The sequence below is a fragment of the Anabrus simplex genome, chromosome 4, assembly GCF_040414725.1.
Source record: "Anabrus simplex isolate iqAnaSimp1 chromosome 4, ASM4041472v1, whole genome shotgun sequence".
Lineage (NCBI taxonomy): Eukaryota > Metazoa > Arthropoda > Insecta > Orthoptera > Tettigoniidae > Anabrus > Anabrus simplex.
This window is the reverse complement of record NC_090268.1, coordinates 235,055,488-235,079,562: the sequence shown is the minus strand read 5'-3', so window position 1 is coordinate 235,079,562 and position 24,075 is coordinate 235,055,488. Positions and strand designations below refer to the sequence as shown.

The window sequence follows — 24,075 nt, the reverse complement described above, 5'->3', positions numbered from 1 at the left end:
TTTACATCCAAGTGTTCGCAAGCTTTATGGTTTCCGACGTCTAATGTGGTCAGCGAGAGGAGCTTCTCTGCTTACACAAAGACACAATCTGACTGTCGCACAACTCTGTATCCTGATAATGTTGAAACCATGCTTGGTTTGTACTTTGGAGACAAGTAATTCAACGTCTAAAAATGTAGGCTATGTATAAATGTATATCACAGGGCAGATCACCTAACTTCACTTTGAAGTATCAGTGATTTATATGCCGGCCCCGTGATGTAGGGGTAGCGTGCCTACCTCTTACCCGGAGGTCCCGGGTTCAATTCCCGGCCAGGACAGTGATTAGAATTGAGGAGCTATCTGACGGTGAGATAGCGGCCCCAGTCTAGAAAGCCAAGAATAACGGCCGAGAGGATTCGTCGTGCTGACCACACCATACCTCATAATCTGCAGGCCTTCAGGCTGAGCAGCGGTCGCTTGGTATTCCAAGGCCCTTCAAGGGCTGTAGTGCCATGGGGTTTGGATTTTTTTTTTAGTGATTTATATATTTATTTCTATAACAATTTGCATATTTGGTTTTTCTAAGATTTAATAACAATGATATATTCCAAGAGTTTACTTTAAAACCCCTTATCACAAAGTTAGTTACATTTACCCCATACGCTACTACAAGGAAGATTTCACAGGAAACATCGATCAGTATAACAATTTATTTCACGAAATACCTACCGAAATAGTGTCAGTTTTAACACCAAAATCAACAGTTTTATTTCACCAAAAAATAAGGCCCCTAACCATAATTTATTATTTTTACCTAGTAAAATGAATATCAGTTTGAAGAATTGCATCTGATCAATCCAGAATTCTAACAGGATTTTCATCATTCGGTACACACAGTTAAATATGACCAACAATACTTTTCAATTGGCTTTACTTGATAAACTAGCACTTCGTGATGCTAATCTGCATTCTCTGTATTTTCTCCCATCAACTTTCATTTTGTTGTTTTCAGCATGTTTTGTTACCAATTATTATTCCTCATTAAGCAAAATAAGCCAGGCCTGCGGTGTAGGGGTAGCGTGCCTGCCTCTTACCCGGAGGCCCTGGGTTCGATTCCCAACCTGAGGGTTGGTTTGAGGTCCACTCAGCCTACGTGATTAAAACTGAGGAGCTATATGATGGCGAGATGGCAGCCCCGGTCTAGAAAGCCAAGAATAACAGCCGAGAGGACCCGTCGTGCTGACCACACGAACCTCATAATCTGCATGCCTTCGGGCTGAGCAGCAGTCGCTTGGTAGGCCATGGCCCTTCGGGGCTGTTGTGCCATTGGGTTTGGTTTGGTTTATTAAGCAAAATAAAACCACGTATCTCTTCATATCTGAAAGTTATGAATAATCTTTAATAAATTTAAAGGAACTAAAAAAGTATAAGGACATATCATCAGCAGTGAATTTCAAAAAGGTAGGTCTAAGCAAATTACAAAAACTATAGGAACACACAAAGGATGAACACAATGACAGACTAGTATGGGTAGGTGGAGCAATAAAAAGGATACAGGCAAGAGAGAAAAAAAAAAGACGAAGCATCATCTTTACACAAGCTATCTTCACTGGTGGGCTTCCTTCATATCCCTCCTAGTTTATTCACATCCATTTTTTCACCGTCTGGCATGCTTCCTTCTCCTTCCAAGCTTCATTAGCGGGGCAAGTGTCAAATGCACAAGGAAGGGGTAATTCTTGAGACCCCCTCATTCTTGAAATGGGAATTGTAGAATAAAGATAAGGCTAATCAGCTCAAGATAATGAAAAGATGCCTATACGGGTGGTGGAATCAAAATGACAAAAAGCAAACAGCAGATGAAAATACAAATATCAAAATGATTCTAAGCTATTATATCTTTGTTAGCCAATACATTCATTAGTGGTTAACTATTAACTTGGACAAACTATATGGTTTATAACGGATATGGTGAAAATTTCCTTTTGATATCACATATATAAAACATTACTTTATACTCATATCACAGCAGAAATAGTTTGAAAATTTTAATACATTTCTTCTACTGGGAGATGAATTTATTGTGGATGATTAAAAATCAAAAGATTTCCTTCAAAATATGAAGAAATATAAAGAGAGCATATCCAAAAGAGTTGTTCTCAACAAGAAATAACAGCCCTACTTTCTAAATGTTTTATCTAATCCTATATAATGTGTATGTATATAATCTTTAAAATATTGTATGTAGAAGAACTAATGAAGTAAAGAAAAGTAAATGTAAAAATGGTAATACCCAATTGAATATAAGCTATATAGTACTGCTTCCAACAAAAGCTAGATGAGTATGAATGAATGAACTTCTTTCCTATCCAGAACTTCTCAAAACCATAAATGCTATTCCAGACCTCTTCAACGTAACAGAAATCAACTCTTGTATCCTTCTCATTCATTCATCAGATACTTTTCTAGATTTGTTACAAATGAATACTTAAACAGAACTCAATTTTGAAGGTACAGTATTAAGGGTTTATTTGAAGCCACAGAGCATCAGTAAGCACAAAGTCAGTGACCTTCAAACTGTCAGGAGCATGAAGCCTGAACAATTAACAAAGAAAATAATTTGTAATATTTCAGAAATATGGTAAAAATCACATTCAAGCTTCAACAATCCAAATTTCAAGTTTAGATGGATTATATTTTAAATATCTCTACAGTCTTCATGTAAAGGGCAGTAAGAAATACAGCACAAATAATAAAATTTCACTTACAACCTTGAGAGATAAGGCTATAACTTTACTGACCAAATTTCCTCGACAAAATACAAATTGGAACATCATTTACAAGCCAAGTATAATTTGAATGATCAGTGTTGTTCATTTGAAGTTCTTCTACAATTCCTACAAGTTCCGTAACCCTCTCATCCTTTGTCAAGAAGTAAACAATAGTTAACAGAGAAATGCATATTGAAAAGGAGTGCAAGAAACTACAAAAAATAATGTCATAAAAAAAAAACATGAAGAAAGTTGCAAATATTGTAGTAATACAAATTATAAACATTCAGAGGAGCGTCAAGTGTTTCTGAAAAGTTGAGGATCTTGAGACAAAGTTATAGTTAATATTATGCTAAATAACATTTTCTTTAATTTTGTGCGCATTTTAGCACACAGTCACATCTGAATACATCTATTAGGTTCAATATTTCTACAGTGTCACTATGGAGAGACTTGTCTGTCAGGTATGGGAGAGCTACTCAAACACACTCAAGTATTACCCCCTCACCAGGATCTACAGAACTGCTTGGCTCATGCGGACAGTTTGTAGGTGATGATGGTTCAGCTGGTGATGGCTTTTTCTTTTTCTTCTTTCTTTCAACATGTCCACGGCAATTGTCACACTCATCATCAGATTCAGACGAACTTTCACCAAAAGCTCTAGGCTTCTCGTATTGACAGCAGCCTTAAAATAAAATAAAATAAAATAAAATAAAATACAACAACGTGAAGAGAAAAAATTTAGTAGGTCATGTTAATATAAAGTTGTTGAGAGAAGGATAAATACTGTTGATTTATGGCCTAAGGTTAGGAAGTCTTATCCTATTTTGGCATTTTAGATTTGAATGATGCAATAGGCCCTACCTATTTCAACATTACTTATTTAACCCTTTTAGGTCTAGGCATGTGTAAGAAGACTGTGCCTAAAAAGACCAACTGTTTATCAAGTAGTATGATGAAAAAGACATGATATGAAGTTCATCTTTCACCAATCATCAATACAGGCTGTATCTATATATACGAGTTTTGTCTCCACATTACTCACAATTTTAAAAGAATGGTATTTCTGTACTGGTTGTGTCCCCAGTAACAAGGAAATGCACTTTTTAAATTTATGTCATCTCTGTGTCTGTATGTATCTGTGTATATACGTATGCATGTACGCACGTACATACATACATTATGAAAAAATGGCTGAGAGAATTTAATGAAAATCGTTATATTAAGTCAGGGAGTGAGCCACTATAATCTACGCTATAAACAATTTAATTCATGCTGAGTGAAACGGTAGTTTAGAGGAAGGCCTAAAATTCAATTCTCAAAAAACAAAAAAAATTATTAATGGTCCTATCGATAAATACTACAGTACATAACTGAAGTTATATAGAATTAAATTTCCGATCATTTATGTTTATACATTTTTACCATACCGACTATGGTAACAGAGATATTAAAGAATTTCGAATTTTGTTGCTAAGTTTGTATCATAGCTGAACCACGAGAAAAAGTGGGTGAACAGAATTTTTTTTTTTGCTAGTTGCTTTTTGTTGCACCGACACAGATAGGTCTTAAGGCGACGATGGGAGAGGAAAGGACTAGGAGTGGGAAGGAAGCGGCCGAGGCCTTAATTGCCTGGTGTGAAAATGGGAAACCACTTAAAACCATTTTCAGGGCTGCCGACAGTGGGGTTCGAACCTACTATATCCCGAATACTGGATACTGGCCGCACTTAAGCGACTGCAGCTATCGAGCTCGGTGAACAGAATTTAATGAAAATCGGTATGTAAAGTCAGGGAATAAAGCACTACAGTCTAGGCTATAAATACTTTTATTCACGCTGGATGAAATTGTAGTTTAGGCACCAAAATTTAGTTTTTAAATGCCTACTATGCAATTAAAAAAAATCTTATTCACGTGTACACGATTTCATCTAGAATTCTGTATACAATACAATGTAGAATTCCATAGCGAAGCTTGGGTACTCCAGCTAGTTACAATATAGATATGATTTTCATCTAAAATGTTGAGGAAAAAAACCTCTTCTTTTGCAGAAAATGAAAGACAAAAGGAGGTCGTGAATATGAGGACTATTTCAAAACATGTTTTAGAATTATTCCATCGAAGTATTGCCAGCTGGTTATTTCACAAGAGTGGGCACTGACGACATAATTATCATCAAATTGGTCCTATATTGGTTAATATTCATAATAAAAAGTCTTTCGTCAGCTTATTTCTGGGATGTTGGAGCCATTCAAGCTCATTGTGAACTTTCATCAATGATTTAACGCTAGTTGCCCTTCCTAAAGCCACATGACCTTTCAGGTCAAAATTCCGACCCAAGATCGAACAGTATTTGAACCACGGTCATCTAGCAGAAGTTTCCACTGAAACAATGTTGTAAAAGTGAAGCGAACATTTTAACGGCAAAGAACATCCACCTTAAATATGTGCTTACGTCTTTACTTTGATTATTCTAAACCATTTCTAAATAAATATTTGCTTGTGAGATTTCAGAAATGATTTTACAGCCTTTACGAACATTACAGCTTTTGGGAAGTAATCATTCACCTGTGTTGGTGTAAATTTAGCTCTTTTTTTTTCTTTTCTCCTGCACAATTTTGAAAAAGAAAGTGTGTTTAACAGTTCCATTGTGTTACCTGCGGCGATCCAGCACGACGCACAAATACTTCATCTGTTAAAAAATCTCAACTTCCAGACTATCTGAGATTTCTCATGCTTTTCCTTGCAACATTGGCTCACTCACAGATCCTTTGCTTGAACACAACTGATCCACTCATATATTGCAACATTCACTTCTGCAGAAACTGACTTCCCACCTTTGTTTCACTCCTCAGTTCCTATTTTCCTTCTACTCACTTAAAATTTCTTTTATTCTTCACAATTGTGTTCGAGTTTCCCTGCATTTGTATTTTTCAGCAAGCTTTCTCTCTCAAAGTCCTTTTGCATTTTCTGCAATTACATCTTTTCTTATCTCGAGATCTTAACAAGCTCGTCCTTTGTTACTGATGTTTACTAGGCAACTGAAATGCTATGGTATTTCTGTTTCAACAATTAGCACATGTAGGTCTCTTCCTTGTCAAATTTAACTGAACTACATGACCTTGATATTATCTGCAACAATCTGAGTTATGAACAGAATTATTTAAGCCAGGTTGGAAAATTTTTTGGAACTTGCAAGTAATTAGTCATTGGCACCATTCCCGGGCAACTGTAATTCTCAGAATGAATACTAATTAAAAAGCAAGACAACCCTAACAAAAGGTTTAGAAAGAAACCTGTATACAAGAATTAATTTCACAGTTACTAAAGCATTCCTATGTGCATTTTCCCCTCTCTTTTCCTTCAATTCAAAAATATTACAAACATTCTAAAAAATTCCCATATATCTGCAACATGGTTTTGCTATTTGCTTTACGTTGCACCGACACAGATAGGTCTTATGGTGACGATGGGATAGGAAAGGCATAGAAATGAGAAGGAAGTGGCCGTGGCCTTAATTTAGGTACAGCCCCAGCATTTGCCTGGTGTGAAAATGCGAAACCATGGAAAACCATCTTCAGGGCTGCCGACAGTGGAGTTCGAACCCACTATCTACCAATTACTGGATACTGGCCGCACTTAAGCAACTGCAGCTATCGAGCTCGGCGTGCGCATGCACGCACGCACACACACAAAAGTTTTGAAGGGAAGGATGACCTAGCCTGATGTAAGAAACAAGTCGTGGAATGTGTACATTGTCCACTTAAGACAAGAAGACAAGAACAACAACGAGAGCCGCAGGCACATTTTACCAGTTGGTGGTAGAGCACCAAGATATCGATGAGGATCTTGAACCTGAGGGCCGACATCGTTCAAATGCTAATTTTATTCCTCCAGAACATACTAATGCACATGTCCTGTGAATAAAAACTTCCTATCTCTAGTTTTTCAAGGTGTTCTGGTTTTTATGAACATGGGTATAGATATGAACAGTACTTTTAAAATAAATAAAACGTTACTGAAAACAGAGACCTAATGGTTAGAAAATATAAATAAACATATTCGTTACACACATGTTAAAAGGCAGGCCTAACATAAAAGTCAAAACATACAGCTTTGAGGTTTTAAAAGTCTTTGATGGATGACTGCTTCAGTCCTCTTCCGTGATGAAATATATCCCCACTTACGCAAGGAGATCAGCTGGCTTTGCTTCCTCCTGCTCACTAACGTACTGCAGCGCTGCCTCAATAGTCTGGAACCCTTCCAAACATGGGATGAGATTTTTCCTGTCATCAAAGCTTGCCGCCTCCTGTTCCGTTACTTCCCACTGTGTCACCATTTCTACAATATCGTTGTCAGTTAATTTATCAACTTCATCATTTGCCATCCATTCTGTTACACCCCCTGCATCGACATCGTCACGGTCTGGTACATTTTTGAGCAATGAAAGATGATCATCGCTTCAATCTTTGACTTCAGTTTCGCATATGGATTCAAAGTTAAAATCTCCACCTTCATGGTCAAAAGAATTTTCCAAGACCATACAAGTGATATGTTCAGAATCTCTTCCCATGCTTCGGCCAACCACATTATGATGTCTAACTCCTCTTCAGAATGGTTACACAGTCTTCATTATTATCAACTGTTTATATCAACGAACTTAAAAGACGCCAGCGATACTTTTACATAAGCATTTCAAGGATTGCCTGGTACATCGGCTGACAAAGAGCAGTCACATTTGGTAGTAAAAATAAAGCTTTGATATCTCCATCTGTAAGTTTGTCTCTGGCAGGATACGAAGGCGCATTATCAAGAAGCAGCACAGCTTTTCTCGGTAAATTGCTGTCTTGGAATATTTCTCTACAACTGGTACAAATTCATTTTGGAACCAGGTTTTAATTTCTGAATTCATTCCTGCTTTCTTTTGATGTAATATAAGAGCAGTGATTCCAGATATTTCAGGTTTTTGAAAGCTTTAGGTTTTTTTTTTTTTTTTTTTTTTTTTTTGCTAGTTGCTTAACGTCGCACCGACACAGATAGGTCTTATGGCAACGATGGGACAGGGAAGGGCTAGGAGTGGGAGCGAAGCGGCTATGGCCTTAATTAAGGTACAGCCCCAGCATTTGCCTGGTGTGAAAATGGGAAACCACGGAAAACCATTTTCAGGGCTGCCGACAGTGGGTTTTGAACCTACTATCTCCCGAATACTGGATACTGGCCGCACTTAAGCGACTGCAGCTATCGAGCTCGGTACTTTAGGTTTCAGTGATTTCCCTATTAATGTAAGCCTAAACTTGTGGTTGCCAGTGCATTACTGCAAGCCAAGATGGTGACTCGTTCCTTACTTTTTATGTCTCTGGGTGCCGCAGCTTCTTTTTTTTTTTTTTTTTGGAGCAAGCATTTTTGTAGGGAGCATCTTGTACTTTAAACCACCCTCATCGCAGTTGTACAACAGTTCCCCAGAAATTCTCTCCTCGTCAATTAACTTTCAAAGATAGTCTTTAAACAACGCCACAGCTTCATTGTCAGCGGATAAAGCCTCTCCACTAATGGTACTCTGGCAAATACCGAATCACTTTTTTCCACTGATTCAACCATTCATCACTGATAGTATATTCTGAATCTTCTCCTGTTTGTCACTGATACTGCGGTTTCCCATACATCTATCTGGAAGATGCACAGAGCGTGGATTCTGGCCACAGGGAATAAAAGTCAGAAGATTTCGCTTTCGGAGATATGACAGGAGACCGGAGGAAGAACGAGGGGTGGAACATCGGTAAACATCTCACCCAATTGCCAAAGAAGAAGGAACTTCAGTTGAGCACGGAAATAAGTGTATTATTATGGAATATAGAGGGAATAAAAAACGCAATACCCACGTATCACAGAAGACAATAGATGACACAGATCTTGTGATAATGACAGAGACATTCCTCACAGAACCTATGGAGCTGCAAGGTTACTATGGTATACACACGCTAGCAACCCCGACGGAAGGAAGATCAGCAGAGTGAGTCACAATCTTCATAAAAGGGAAACTGGGAGATATCAAGCGAATCAGCAAGGAGGAAAACATGGTCACAATAATCACATCAGAAATCACAATAATAGGAATTTATATTCAGCCAAATATACCTATAGAAAACATAATGGATAAAATATCTGTAGCCATAGAACAAACGAAAGCAGAAAGGAACGTAATACTTGCCAGAGATTTTAACTGCAGGATAGACAAATGAAATACCAAAACTTGTATCCTTCTCAAGACATTACAAGAAGAAGGCTTCAGAATAGCGAACAAAAAAGAGACACCAACCTACTTAGAACAGAACGGTCATAGCGCCATCGACCTACTACTTTTTAGAGGAGTACAACTACAATTATATAAACAAGAAGGCCTATGGAACTCATCGGCAGCACCAACATGGAAACACAAACCTATGACACGCGTACGCATGGAAATCCAACAAAAGAGGGAGGAAGCGAAACGACCCAGTATATATACCAGGAAAATACAGCGGGAAACAATAAAAGAAAATGAGGAAAACATTGTGAAAGCGAGAAACCTAATAGAAGAAGAAAGACCAGAAGAAGCCCTAGAAACAGCCACCAAAGTAATAACGAAAGCTATAATAGTAAAGAAAAGGAAGACACGCACAAGCCTGGTTTGACCACGAGTGTTACACGGAAAGAAAAGCAACTCTAAAGGCCCTGAATGCAGCAAAATTCTACAGACGCCCAGAAGACCTAACAACATATATGCAGAACAAAGGGAAAAATATAAATAACTAATAAAAAAGAAAAATATACAGAGAAACAAGGAAGGAAACAAGCCGAGGAAGCAAAACCAGACCCATACATAGCGCTGAAAAAGAAGACGTCAATCGCAACAGGAGAAATTGGAACATCATTTTTCGAATATACTGAATAAGGAAGGGCTGAAGCAAGCATATGACACAGAAACAGCAGAACTCACACATGCTCTGGAGCCAATAACAATGTATGAAATTAGGAAAGCAATACAAGGAGGGAGAAACAAGAAATCTGCAGGACCAGACAAAATTTTCATGGAACACTTAAAAGACTCAAACGGCGAGATGGAAGAATTGTGGAAAGACCTAATGAACAAATGTACACAGACTGGGAAAATACCAGAGGGATGGAACACAGCGACTCTAAAGATACTGTTCAAAGGAAAAGGGAGCAGAACATCACTAGACTCATTTAGAGGAGTAGCACTAGAAAACGCATCCTTTAAAGTTTTCACGAAGATACTAAATGAAAGAATTACTGGAAGCCTTCATTGGGCACATTCCAGAAAATTAATTCAGTTTTATGAAAGGCAGGAGCACAGTCCAGGCAGTGAAATACCTAATAAATCAGGTAGAAGAAGCCTTCACAAAGGAGGGAAATATCATGCAGTCTTTGTTGACTTCAAGAAGGCGTTCGACTCAATCAACAGGCGAAAGCTAATCGAGAAAATGAAATGGACAATCAGCAAGAGGGACCTACTAGTGAGAATAATTGAAGCATGTCTACAGAGGAACATAATCCAAGTAAACAACAACATAGACATTTCTGAAGACATAATACAGACAAACGGAGTTATGCAAGGGGATCCTATGAGTCCCACACTTTTCAACATTTACACAGCAGATGTGAACCACATAGCAGGGGAAGGATGAAAAGCAGAGCTGATCCTATATGCAGACGACATGGTGATCGGAGCGAAAGAAAAGGAGGATGTGCAAAGGGCAGTGCGCAGACTAGAGACCTGGGCAGAGGAAAACAGCCTACAGATAAATGAAGAAAAGACAGTACAAATTACCTTCTTGAGATTGTGTGGGAAAAGCTGAAGATTGGAGACTTGATGAGAATAGAAAGAATAAAAGCAATGTTCATGAAGAGAATTACCCGAGTTGGAAAGACCGCCATCCCAGATGGTATACGAAATTATGCGGGAGACATATTTCTTAGACGACATACGTTCACAATTCTACCTACAATCAACGGAAGCAAGCAGGGCACTAGTAAACATCAGGGAAAGGAAGAAAAGTGAAATTGACCTCGACTTCTACGCTTCACCAGCGATGACGGACGATAGATGGACTAGAGAGTGCAACACGCAGCGCCACGTCATAACAGGACTCTCCATACACGGGTTTCACCACAAGATATGCGTAAACAAGAAGTTACATGAGCCAGACGAAGATTGTAAGTGTACTTTGTGTGGACAGAAGTGTAGTAGATATCACATCATAACATGCACAAAAGAACCAGGACAATTACAGACTATAGCAAAGAATGAAATGTGAAATTTAATTAATGCTCAAACTTGAGTGTACATTTCTCTATTAAATTAATAAATTGATATTGCAATGCTTTTTCCTGCAATATCGGCCCAGTAACGGCCAAGCCTTTCCCTCTAAAGTGTTCATGCCACAAAAATAATGCTTCCTCAACTTCTTTATGCTTACCTTTCAACATGGCTTTTCCTACTTTAATTCCACTTCCACTACCTTGTGCAGCATACCATGTTTTCCTATCCCTATCTCCAAAGCAATAGTTTTGGCTGTTACTCCCAAATCCAGTCGCCTTGTAACACGTAGTGTCTCATCCATAGTAACAAACTTTTTCGCTTATCACCCATTTCACAATCTTTAATTAAAACACAACGGAGCGCACAAACAACAATTTACACAAGGTACACTTCTTTGAACATCCGATAAACAACTGACGAAACAAAGGACACAGTTGCCAACAGAGCTGCTCTCTACGTCTGTTCATTGTTGTTTGTGAGTGCTGAAAGTGGGGTTCTATGTCTCGTTTTCTAATAATTTATTCAATGCATACTTACTGACAATACTGTACTACACCTTATAATAGTGACACCACATCTGCCAAAAGCACAAGATATGCATAAAACATTTTGAAAGATCACATACGTTCTAGCAGGTGCCAGCTTGCTAAAGCTTCGGAAAAGTATTGTACTGTATTACAGTACTAAGTAGGTCGGATAGTACAGAGGCTGGATAGTCACGAGGCGGTTAGCTGAGAGTCTACTGTAATTATAAAATTTGTATACAGACTCTAGAAAAACCACCTTATCACATGAAATCTATCAACAATCGTGTCAGAACTGAATGCATGTGCTTACAAAATACGGTCTCTAGGAAGTACCAAATATCTCTAAAGAAAGATAATGAAATCGCAGAGAGAATGTTACAACCCGTGTATATAACGCCACACAGGATTTAACGAACGGACATCATGTCGCCTCCGCGAAACCATATTGGGCGCTCGACAGGCTACTGTGAGCCAGATCACCTCCCAGTTGAATGTTGACAGTCAGGAATCCATTCCTACCAGGACTGTAAGGAAGCAACTCCACCGCATAGGCTTCACCAGCCGACGACCAACTTGTGCCCCTTTGCTGACACCTCAACACAGTGCACGGGCCTGCAAACATCGGCAATGGACCATGGAACAGTGGCAGCATGTGGTATGGTCCGATGAAGGGCATGTAAGAGTGTGGCGCATGCCCCATGAAGATATGGTTCCTAAGTGTCAACAACATTGTGTCCAGACAGGAGGTGGCTAAGTTCTGGTCTGGGCAGCGTTCTCGTGGTCGCAGTTAGGCCCCACTGTCTGGCTGCAGGGAGCGCTGACAGATGCACTTTATGTGGACATTCTTTCAGACAATCTGCATCCCATTCTGGCGCTAGAGTACCCTGATGAAGATGTCATGTTTGGACAGGACAATCCGCCATGCCACCGCTCTGTGATGGTTGGAACAGCACTCCCGTGAAGTTACTGTAATGGATTTAGAATTATTCCTCGCTATGGTACGATCAGTTCAGCATTTTATTCATGCGTTCCTTACTGTCTGCCTCACGGTGAATTCAAATCTGAAGATTCCTTGAACCTTCTCTGATTTGGTAATGGTGAGCCATCTGGCGGTCGAGTTGGAACTAGTCGTACGAGGTGACCAAGCGGTGCTGCTATCTGGCCGGGAGTAGTTAACACTGCTAGGCCGGTGATCGTGGCTTGCCAATAATGAAATCGATAGCAGTTTTTTTAATAGAATTCTTGTTGCTGAATTGGAAGAAGACGCCTTGAAAACTACGCTTCTGACCTGGTTTGAGGATAAATTATCCGTGAAGAGAATGAAAATGATTGTGGGATTTGATCCCGGATAACCATTTCTCCATCAGGGCGTAAGGGCCTGAAGAAACTGGTTTGTTTTGTTTAAAGAGTTTTCATTTCTTCTTGCATCTGACCTTGTAAGTAGCTTCAAGCATATCTATAATGGTTAACCTACCCCATCGAAGGCTGCTAATTTTTGTGTTAAGAGACATGTACACTACTAAACACTACGATATGTGAGATTTTCTACAGCTGATCTTTTGGACTTTTCGAGCTTAAAATTTTTAAGAATTTAAAAAAAAAATCTGGACTTCATCATATTATCTATGTAATACTTTTATGTAATACTCATACTTTTGGGATTTCAATTCGAGTGTATGAAAGATATTGATGTTTGGTTTAAAGCTGTTATTAAGGTTCCATGTTAGTAAAGGTATATTTACGTTGCGGAGCTCCCAACTAACTACTATATACGAAGTGTCTGCTTAAGCTTATGGTGGTTAACTTCATTTCCTCCTTTAAATCGTAATAATTATGTTATTATTTAAATATATTCAAGCTCTTCCGAGCAAGTAAGAGGAAAAGAATAAGTTTTAGGATGAAAGCTTTTCTGATGAATTACTCGGTACTTGAGTTGGGATTTGATCATGGCGGTTGTCACTCTGTTACACCAACCGTGTAACAGAATGCAAACGTAAAAGGGGCGTTGCTCCTTTGTGTCTGACACACGAGTGTCGGCTAATTATTATGTCTTGACTGTCATCTGATTTTTGGGAAGGATTGTTTGCCCGAGTGGCTTACCTTTCTTCAGTCTTGTGTGACTGATTTTATTGAAGTGACTGTTCATTGTGGGATATTTAATTATGGCGGTACTTGTGGATTTATTGCATGTCATTGCATTATTTCTGGCTCATTTCTGAAGTAATGTGGGTTGTGGGTTATGACTGTTTCTTATACCATTTGGGGTAACCGAGATAACCCATTGGAGAAGTTTTCAGCCTGCATATTGAAATATTTGATTCAAGTTTTCTTATTTTGAGTTGGCCTCCCATTACTTAGGGATCAGTATTTGAATTACAGATTGGAAGGTGGTACTTAACTTAAATGATTTGGGTTGATTTAGCGTTTTAATTTTGAACTGAACTACATTGATTTATTGTTCTGGAAGATTTTCAGTGCTCATTCTTAAAACTTGATTTTAATATTATAATTCTGAATTGATTTTTCTTTCTTTAATTGCTCGGAAATTTAAATTATTATTATTATTGAGGTCTGATGTTCTTAAATGATTTTGCCTTATTAAAGTTTTTCTTTACATTGATCAAGGAATTATTATTTCAGCCAATTAGTTAAGCTTATTTTAAGTTGATTCGCTTGGCCTCTTGTGTCCAGTGCTTCCTCAATCAGCGACGGCCTTTTGTTGGGATAACTTGTAAGTATTTCCTTTAAATTTGCTTATTTATTCCTGATCGTGCTAACACACTTGACATTTACCTTATGTTGTGAGAGTGTGTGTGGTATCAGATTGCGTGGTTTTCTGTACAGCTACGTTCTGATAACTTGTGAATGCATATTTTTCTTTCTTGTGTCTTGTGAATGTTGGCTATTTCGTCAGACCATCGATATCACCTTGGCTGAAATAATAAGTCAATTGAGACTAGGAAATTAAACTTGTGAAGGGAAAGACAGCCTTGTGTTGAGTGCTAACCTTGGCGTTTTCTGTTTCATATCAAAATGAGTGCACGTGCCATGTTGTTGCCAAGAATGCTGAGGAAGGGTGAGCTGTTGTACGAGCTCGATATTTGGGGTTTGGTGTCCACTGGTTCTATGGAAGGCGATGTTACCTTGCTTCTGGCCTCCCTTGATTCCCCTGTAAATCCAGGTAACATGAGCATCGACTTGGGTAAGTCAGTGCATGCAATGTCCAGTTCTATTAACGAATTATTAGTGTTTATAAAACAGTTAAAAGAGTGTAGTCCATCAGATTACCAATTGAGAAGATTAAAAGCCCGTACCAATCACTTTATTAACAGGGTGCAAGATTTGATTTCTCTTGGACCTGAAGGTGAATTGATGTCTCAATGCACTTCGTTGTTGACTTCAGTAATTAATGTTTCAGTTGAACTCGATTTTATGATTAATATGAAGAAGGTTGGTCAGTTGTCATTAAGTGATGAGATTGAAACTAATATTTATTTGCCTTTATTACCTTTGGCTAACCACTGTTATTTTCATGTCCGTAACTGTACCTTGATTGTTGATATCTGATGATTGGGTGTGCACATCATGGTTTCTTGAAAATTTATTTAATCAGTGATGTGGCTGTGCGCTTTGGTGTGTTCTTATTTTGAAATTAATTAACCTTATCTGACTTATTATTGTTATTTCTTAAATTTGGTTTAATTTACCTACTTCTAATGTGTAGTGAGCTTGATGTGTGCCGTTATATGCATCCACTATTGTGTGATCAGGTCTGGGTTATGTCACAATTAATTAGTGATATGTTTTCGCCCTTGTGTGGAATTGGATATGAATACCATCTACCTTGTATGACTCTATCGTTACTGACCTGGTTAATGTTTTGGTTTACTCCTTGTGTCAACTGTTTATTGGGCAGTTACCATCATGGTTGAGCCATGTGGATCAGTATCTGATTGGGATGACTTGTTGGTCTCGTGCCTAAACCTTACAGTTTTTACTGGTTTTCCCTGTCTTAATTATTGCTTGCATGTGTTCTGCTATTTCTGATGTGTCAAAGCCCACTTACTTACTGTAATGTGTCGATTGGTTGTGAGATATTCATCGCGTGTCTGGGCCACTTCAAGCTTCTCTAATCGTGATCTGTTTTGTTGGGTATTGATTAATCTAGCTTGCATTTTATCAACTTCTGGTTTTGTTTTAATCCTGGGATAAACCTTACTTGGTGTTTGATGTTTCTCATGCCTGACTGTCCCTTGCATTGTTGTTATTCTGCACCCTCGTGTGAGTAATGTATCTAAGTCATGTGATCTGGTTCCTTCCTTCCTCTCTTCATGCATTGCCTGTTGATCCGATGTCCTCTAGTGTTTAACCTTTTTCTGTAAAGCCCATTTAATGTTTACCTGCCACTCAATGGCATTTTCTCTCAGTGGTTCTTATAATGTCTCTTGACATGGTTGTTGTCATCTTGCCGTGTTATTGGATTTGATACTTAGGTATGGGACTAAATAACAAATCCTCTAGCCGGTACTGGAATCCTACTAATGATGGTTTATGGGGGCCATTTGCGGTGTAACTGTCTTTTTCAAGGATTCTTGAGCATTTCCATCGACTCGACTTCTATTCCACTACTTATATTTTATTTACCTTGTCCCCTGGGGAATATTGGGGGTGGTACCTGTTTTGCTGGGGAACAACAGTGTGATCTTGACATCACGTATTTATAGACCGGGTAACGCCGAGGTTCTGCAAAGGACAACTGTGGTATATGTAGTATGGGTCCTTGCTCGTTATTTCCCAGTTGGTTCTTCTAATCGAAGGATTTAATTTGCCTTTTTAAAATTGGTTGGATGTTCCATGGTGGGATGAATTGTATCTGTGATTCTGTGAAGTAGGCTAGTTACCTGATTCCAGATTGTGTTCCTTCCTGAGTTTCTGCTATCCCTATTTCTATCCTGTTTGATAGCTTGGCATTAATTGTTGATCTGTTGTGATGACAAACTTATTGAGCTCTCTTCATCTAATAGTACTAGTGGTCTCCAACTGATCGTGCCTATTTGTCTCGCTATGAATTGTTTACTATTTCTATCTTGGATTTTACTCGTTTGATATCCTGTTCTAGGTTATTTGAAATATAATTATTAATTGTGGATTAACTGCTTGCCCTTATTCTTATTCAACTAGGTGATGTATTTGTGGAGGAAAGTTGAACCCGTGTTAGTTGAAAAATTAGTTTATGTTCTGGTCTGTCAATTATGTTCTAGTGTTTTTAATCGTTTTCTGCTCGTGGGAATCTGATTAGGATTATGGGTGGTATAGTCTACTGATAAGGCGTTTATGCCATCTTGAAAAGGGGAAGTAGCCTGTAAGGATAGTTGTGTTAAGTAATTTCTTCCTGTTCAAGTATTGAATATTCGTGTGGACTTCAAGTTGTAAGGTGCTCTGGTACCCTGCTTATTCATCGCTGTTATAATTTTCTAAGGTGTCTGGAGGGAAATTACTACTTATTTACCAGTATATTGTTTATGAGAGTTGTAGATTCATGTAATGTACTTAGAGTTTTACTTCTTCCGTCCGTTATGGTGAAGTGATATTGAGATAGTTAAAGGATTCATGACCTAAGGAGTGTACCTCCTTTTGACCTGTAGGGTATGGTTTCTGATCCTTATTTTGGATGTGAGTTTTGGTATTATGGGTTTGATTTTGGGAATTATGTTGGGGTGGCATTATGGTTTCGTTGAGAGGTGACTGTGTTCCTCTGAAGTCATGATGGTGGTTATTACGGTTGTTGTGATGATATTGGGTGGGCACTCTGTGATTTGTGAGATGCTGTCGAGGATTTGTATGTCCTTTACCTTCGTGGCTGACACATCGGCACTGGTGGTCATTTGAGTGGTGATGTATTGTTGTTATTTGAGTTACTTATTATGTGGGTTGTTGTAGTATGGGCACCTTGAGGAGGTTGTACATTGCCTTTTATTTTTCTCTTGGTGTCAAGGTGGATTTGGTGAAAACTCATTTTATGTATCTGCAACTCATTCTGGGAAAAGTTCTTAACTATGTATTTATTTTGGGGGTCTGTTACCTGACTTGTGGTTTAACTTCTTATATTCTCTGCCATATCTTGTTCATCTGAGGTCATCTTACTTAAGCTTGTGAATTTAAATGTTCATTTCAATTAACCTGCCTGTCTAGTGCATTTTATTATGGAACTTCATCTGAAAAGTGTCATTGGTATAGTAACTTATCGTTCTGTGATGTAGAAGAATAAGTATGGGATTATTCTGCTCATTCTGACGGTATTGCAGTCATCGATCCTCTATCTGGATATGGGGCCTTGTAGAAGGATTATGTGGTTTCTGGATGGGTTTGTCTCCCGTGTTTCTCCTGGTCATTTTCTAACCCGGTGTAGGTGTTGATATTGTGTGTTGATTGCCTGGTAATTGCTGATAGTTCGGTTGTTGATGACCCACCTTACGCGTACCCTACATCTGAATTGTACATATGTCTCCAACTGTAATTAACCTTTTACCATTGCTCTAAACATTCATATCTTCTACTCTTGCTTAGCTTCCTGTTCTAAACGTGTTATTCAGTATCCTTCTAGTTATTATTGTTTCCTGTTTTTTTCACCTTCTGCTTGGAATGAGTATATGTGTAGTAGGGCTATGGAAGTTGAAGCAGTGTGAATGGAATACTAATTTAAGCCAAGAAATGATTTGAAATTTAAAAAAAAACTATATCATCTATTGATTGGGGGGTTTTGATTTCACAGATATGTCTGTTAAAATTTTAACTTAAATTAATATATTGATTTATTCGCTACACTTCAACTTGATGTGATAATTATCGTGAGTGATCTGATATTCAGGTTACGGCTCTTACTGTGGTATTCTGATCAGATTGGAGAAAACTGATGATAAAGCGATTGGTGTGATGAGTCACTTTAAGAATTATCTAATGTTTGTTGCACTGACTTATTTCTCGAAGAGGCTTATGTTTCCCTATTTATTTTTGTCTTTTCTTTCTTCTTCTTCTTGTGTTTACCTTTTGGGGTATTTATGTGGTAATATGGTTATCACTCATGAAGTCTTGTCATTCCCTATAATTGAAGCCCTGAATTATGTTCGAATGAGAATTATGCTATGTTTAATACATTGTAAGACCTGTTTTCTTGTGTAGGTTGTGCCTCTGAAAATTTATTGTGATTAAGCGAACTCCGATTACCTTAGTAACCTTGGTATTATCTGAACATCTCAAGGAAAATTGGCGTGCTGATGATATTGCGCGTGAAAACATGGACTTAACTGAACACTAAACAACTGCGAGTGGTCTGTATCACTGTGTTATACATCACCCAGGTATACCTCTGCTCACTTCGGGACGTGTTTATGTTAAATTATTGAAGATGGAACCTTTCTTACATATATTCTTGAGACAACCGATGGTTTTCATCTATGCCTGCTTGTTATACCCCACCCCATGTTGATGCTTTCGAGGGGGAGGCTGCAATGGATTTAGAATTATTCCTCGCTATGGTACAATCAGTTCAGCATTTTATTCATGCGTTCCTTACTGTCTGCCTCACGGTGAATTCAAATCTGAAGATTCCTTGAACCTTCTCTGATTTGGTAATGGTGAGCCATCTGGCGGTCGAGTTGGAACTAGTCGTACGAGGTGACCAAGCGGTGCTGCTATCTGGCCGGGAGTAGTTAACACTGCTAGGCCGGTGATCGTGGCTTGCCAATAATGAAATCGATAGCAGTTTTTTTAATAGAATTCTTGTTGCTGAATTGGAAGAAGACGCCTTGAAAACTACGCTTCTGACCTGGTTTGAGGATAAATTATCCGTGAAGAGAATGAAAATGATTGTGGGATTTGATCCCGGATAACCATTTCTCCATCAGGGCGTAAGGGCCTGAAGAAACTGGTTTGTTTTGTTTAAAGAGTTTTCATTTCTTCTTGCATCTGACCTTGTAAGTAGCTTCAAGCATATCTATAATGGTTAACCTACCCCATCGAAGGCTGCTAATTATTGTGTTAAGAGACATGTACACTACTAAACACTACGATATGTGAGATTTTCTACAGCTGATCTTTTGGACTTTTCGAGCTTAAAATTTTTAAGAATTTAAAAAAAAATCTGGACTTCATCATATTATCTATGTAATACTTTTATGTAATACTCATACTTTTGGGATTTCAATTCGAGTGTATGAAAGATATTGATGTTTGGTTTAAAGCTGTTATTAAGGTTCCATGTTAGTAAAGGTATATTTACGTTGCGGAGCTCCCAACTAACTACTATATACGAAGTGTCTGCTTAAGCTTATGGTGGTTAACTTCATTTCCTCCTTTAAATCGTAATAATTATGTTATTATTTAAATATATTCAAGCTCTTCCGAGCAAGTAAGAGGAAAAGAATAAGTTTTAGGATGAAAGCTTTTCTGATGAATTACTCGGTACTTGAGTTGGGATTTGATCATGGTGGTTGTCACTCTGTTACACCAACCGTGTAACAGAATGCAAACGTAAAAGGGGCGTTGCTCCTTTGTATCTGACACATGAGTGTCGGCTAATTATTATGTCTTGACTGTCATCTGATTTTTGGGAAGGATTGTTTGCCCGAGTGGCTTACCTTTCTTCAGTCTTGTGTGACTGATTTTATTGAAGTGACTGTTCATTGTGGGATATTTAATTATGGCGGTACTTGTGGATTTATTGCATGTCATTGCATTATTTCTGGCTCATTTCTGAAGTAATGTGGGTTGTGGGTTATGACTGTTTCTTATACCATTTGGGGTAACCGAGATAACCCATTGGAGAAGTTTTCAGCCTGCATATTGAAATATTTGATTCAAGTTTTCTTATTTTGAGTTGGCCTCCCATTACTTAGGGATCAGTATTTGAATTACAGATTGGAAGGTGGTACTTACCTTAAATGATTTGGGTTGATTTAGCGTTTTAATTTTGAACTGAACTACATTGATTTATTGTTCTGGAAGATTTTCAGTGCTCATTCTTAAAACTTGATTTTAATATTATAATTCTGAATTGATTTTTCTTTCTTTAATTGCTCGGAAATTTAAATTATTATTATTGAGGTCTGATGTTCTTAAATGATTTTGCCTTATTAAAGTTTTTCTTTAAATTGATCAAGGAATTATTATTTCAGCCAATTAGTTAAGCTTATTTTAAGTTGATTCGCTTGGCCTCTTGTATCCAGTGCTTCCTCAATCAGCGACGGCCTTTTGTTGGGATAACTTGTAAGTACTTCCTTTAAATTTGCTTATTTATCCCTGGTCGTGCAAACACTCTTGACATTTACCTTATGTTGTGAGAGTTACGAACAAGGACTTGCGCTCCAGACCCCCCGATCTTAGTCCAATCAAGCATTTATGGGATGCTGTCAATGCTGGTGTGCGCTCCATGAACCCCACATCAACTACGCAAGACCAACTGTGAGTAGCAGTGCAAGTAGCAGTCCAGATCCCTCCAGAACGATTCAAACACCTTGTAGAGTCGATGCTCGATGTATTGCTGCTGTTTTTAAGGCTCGCGGAGGAGAACTCGTTATTAACAGCACATTCAGCATCTTCCCTTGTCTTTTGGCCACTCAGTTTATATAACATAAGAGTTATATTTGTACAAGGTGAGTCACCTATTACATATTTTCTTCATAATTTTTTTTTCTATTTTTCCTCTTTTTCCATTACCATTTCACTAATTTGGCTTTTATTACTATTTACAACCTTATTCATTTCATTTATTTCTGCACTGAACTGCTAATCTTCTCCACCATTTTAAATTTTTTAACTTTCACTTTCAGTTTTTTAAGGACTTTAATCTCTTTGAATTATTTCTATTTACCATTTTTTTTTTTTTACATTGTTCACTGCATCTGCATGGATTGTTTTCTCACTACTACTACTACTACTACTACTACTACTACTACTACTACTACTACTACTACTCTACTACTACCACCACCACTACTACCGTTGATGATGTGCAGCTTTTGGAACTCTGTATCGTGTGATGCGTAATTCTCAAGAAAATTTGTTATCCTTCAACGACAACTACATGCATTGATGTATGCATTTTTAAACATAATCTGAAACTTTGATCGCCAATGAGACATTACCTGCAATATGTCCAACACATCGCAGCGCAACTATCAGAACTTCATGAGGAGTGATACATACAAACCTCAAGAATCCTCAATGCCCAAATTCTTCTTCTTGAATTCTTCCTTCAACAGCTAAGTGCATTAATTTGTGCATTTTATGCATTATCCAAAACTTTTACAACAATTTTGACTTTTTCACATTTGTAGTGTCAAACCACTGTGTTTTCATGACTTTTTACAATTTCTATGAACTATCAGATACATTGTGCAACTCGCAATTTGGTTGATGATGACAAAAAAAAAAAAGTTTGAAACTGGTTCCAATAAATGTTTCTTCCGTAATGTAATCCACATTAATTGATTTTGTATTGAAAAGGTGGAAATATTTTAATTTTAATTTAATTGTAATCACAGTTCAATATGAACCATTTAAAATGAAATTCACATCTCCCAACATTCTGATGGTGAAAATTTTTGCCACCGATGGTATTCGAACCTGCTGACGACGGTGTCAGACCATAGAGACTTGACGCGTTATGATCATGACCACTAGGCAGGCTGAATTATACAGACACAATGGCAGAGCAGACCTGTTAGATCATTAGGTATGTTGGGATATGGTGACTCATGGTTCAGCCTGTATATAATATATAACATATTATATTGTGAGTTATGTTTCTCCCCTCTTGCTTAGCATCTTATAATTAATGTATGAGCCCTACTGTAGATTTCTTATTTGTATTAAGGGGTAAAAGGTACTGCAGAAATTAAACAGAATCTCTACATTCTTGAAATAAAAGCTATCCATACCTTAGCCTTATAACAAATACAGTAGAAGTCCGCTATAACGATTACGGCATATAACGAAAACCCTATTATAACAACAGTTTTCATCTGTCCCTTCACAATTTCTATATCAAACTGTTTATTATCCTTCAGTTACAGCAAGAGCCTTATCACCGACACATCCGTTATTACAAATGATTAATCATGCATGATTTTTTACGTTACCGACATTTATGCACCCAGCAATTGAATCGTTCGTTGTTGAAAGGCACTAAGTCCACATTTTTGACAAATTCGTTTTACAGCGATTTTGCGTTCTAAGAAGCAAGATGCATGTTTTGGCGTTGAAAGGAACCATTTCCTGGCAGCGCTTGTGCCATTACTACAGCCGTCAGGTTAGTTATTCCATGTTGAAAGGAACTTAGTCCTGCAGTTAGTGCGTTTCAACACGGAATGTCAACCAGCACCAACCAACCTATGCAGAGAGCGCAGCTGTGTCTCGGATGTCAAGATTGGCACGCTTGTTTCATTTGTTTACATAGATGTTGAGTGTTGTAATTGACAATATATCCTACGTGGTTGTTGCACTCTGCATATTATTACTCTTCTTCTTGCTGTGTTCTTAAAGATATTTTCATCATGGACAACGAAGTTATGGCAGGAAAGAAACGTAAATGCAACGAAGAAAATTATGCCAGGAATGAAGTAAAGCAATCAAGGGTAAAGGGTACTGCATATACAAGCTATGCAGGAAAGGCAGTTCCTCAGAACAGTATTGGACCTCCCTGCAGGTATGATGGAATTTATCATTTTTACCAGATAGTATCTGTTCAACCATTTCACTTCCATAAAAGGGATTCGAACGATTATTGATACTGAAGTTATGATTACTTAATGGATGTCGGACAAAGAATTTACCTAGGTAACTTGTTTGTTTTAGGTGCAAGCGTCACTGCTTCAATATATTGCAAGAAGAAGAGAGGCTGCAGATATTTAGTGCTTTTTACGATTATGAAACCAAAAATGAACAGGATATCCACTTACAGAGACTGATTGAATGGCATCCCATTAAATGGCGAAGACCTAGGATCGTTAATCAAGACGGAGAACGATCAAAAGTGGAACGTGAATCAGCTTATATATATTTTGTTCTTAGAAATCAAGAGCGTCTGCAGGTCTGTAGGAATGCATTCATTAGTTTACACGGAGTAACACAGAAGCGTGTATTCAGGATTGCTAAGCTGTTGGCGAAAGACAAAAGCCCAGTGGACAAGAGGGGATTCAATAAGAAGGCGCATGCTATATCACGTGAAATCTGCACTGAAATTTGGGACCACATTCTCAAGTTTCCAGTCAAAACTTCTCATTATGGGGGTAACGAAGTAAACTATTTGGATGCAAGGCTGAACCTTAAAAAAATGCATGATTTATTTTGTGAGGAACATCCTAATCCTGAAGTAAAATATACATTTTATGTTGATTATTTCAATAAGAACTTTGGCTACAGATTCGGTAGACCCCAAATAGATGTGTGCAGTATCTGCGAAGAACTTCAAGTCAAAATG

General features: G+C 38.0%; 1 protein-coding gene across 2 annotated transcripts in view; it reads right to left on the bottom strand.

Moving 5' to 3' along the window:
- The window catches only part of LOC136871827 (E3 ubiquitin-protein ligase PPP1R11), a 79,956-nt gene that overhangs the window by 11,016 nt on the left and 44,865 nt on the right, over positions 1 to 24,075 (bottom strand). Inside the window, exon 3 of one of the 2 annotated variants that reach the window (XM_067145450.2) lies at positions 3,259 to 3,435. In XM_067145450.2, coding sequence (XP_067001551.1) covers positions 3,259 to 3,435 — 177 coding nt within the window. Of the gene's footprint in view, positions 1 to 2,751; positions 3,436 to 24,075 lie in introns of those variants that run through there. The other variant, XM_067145449.2, reaches the window with a different exon arrangement.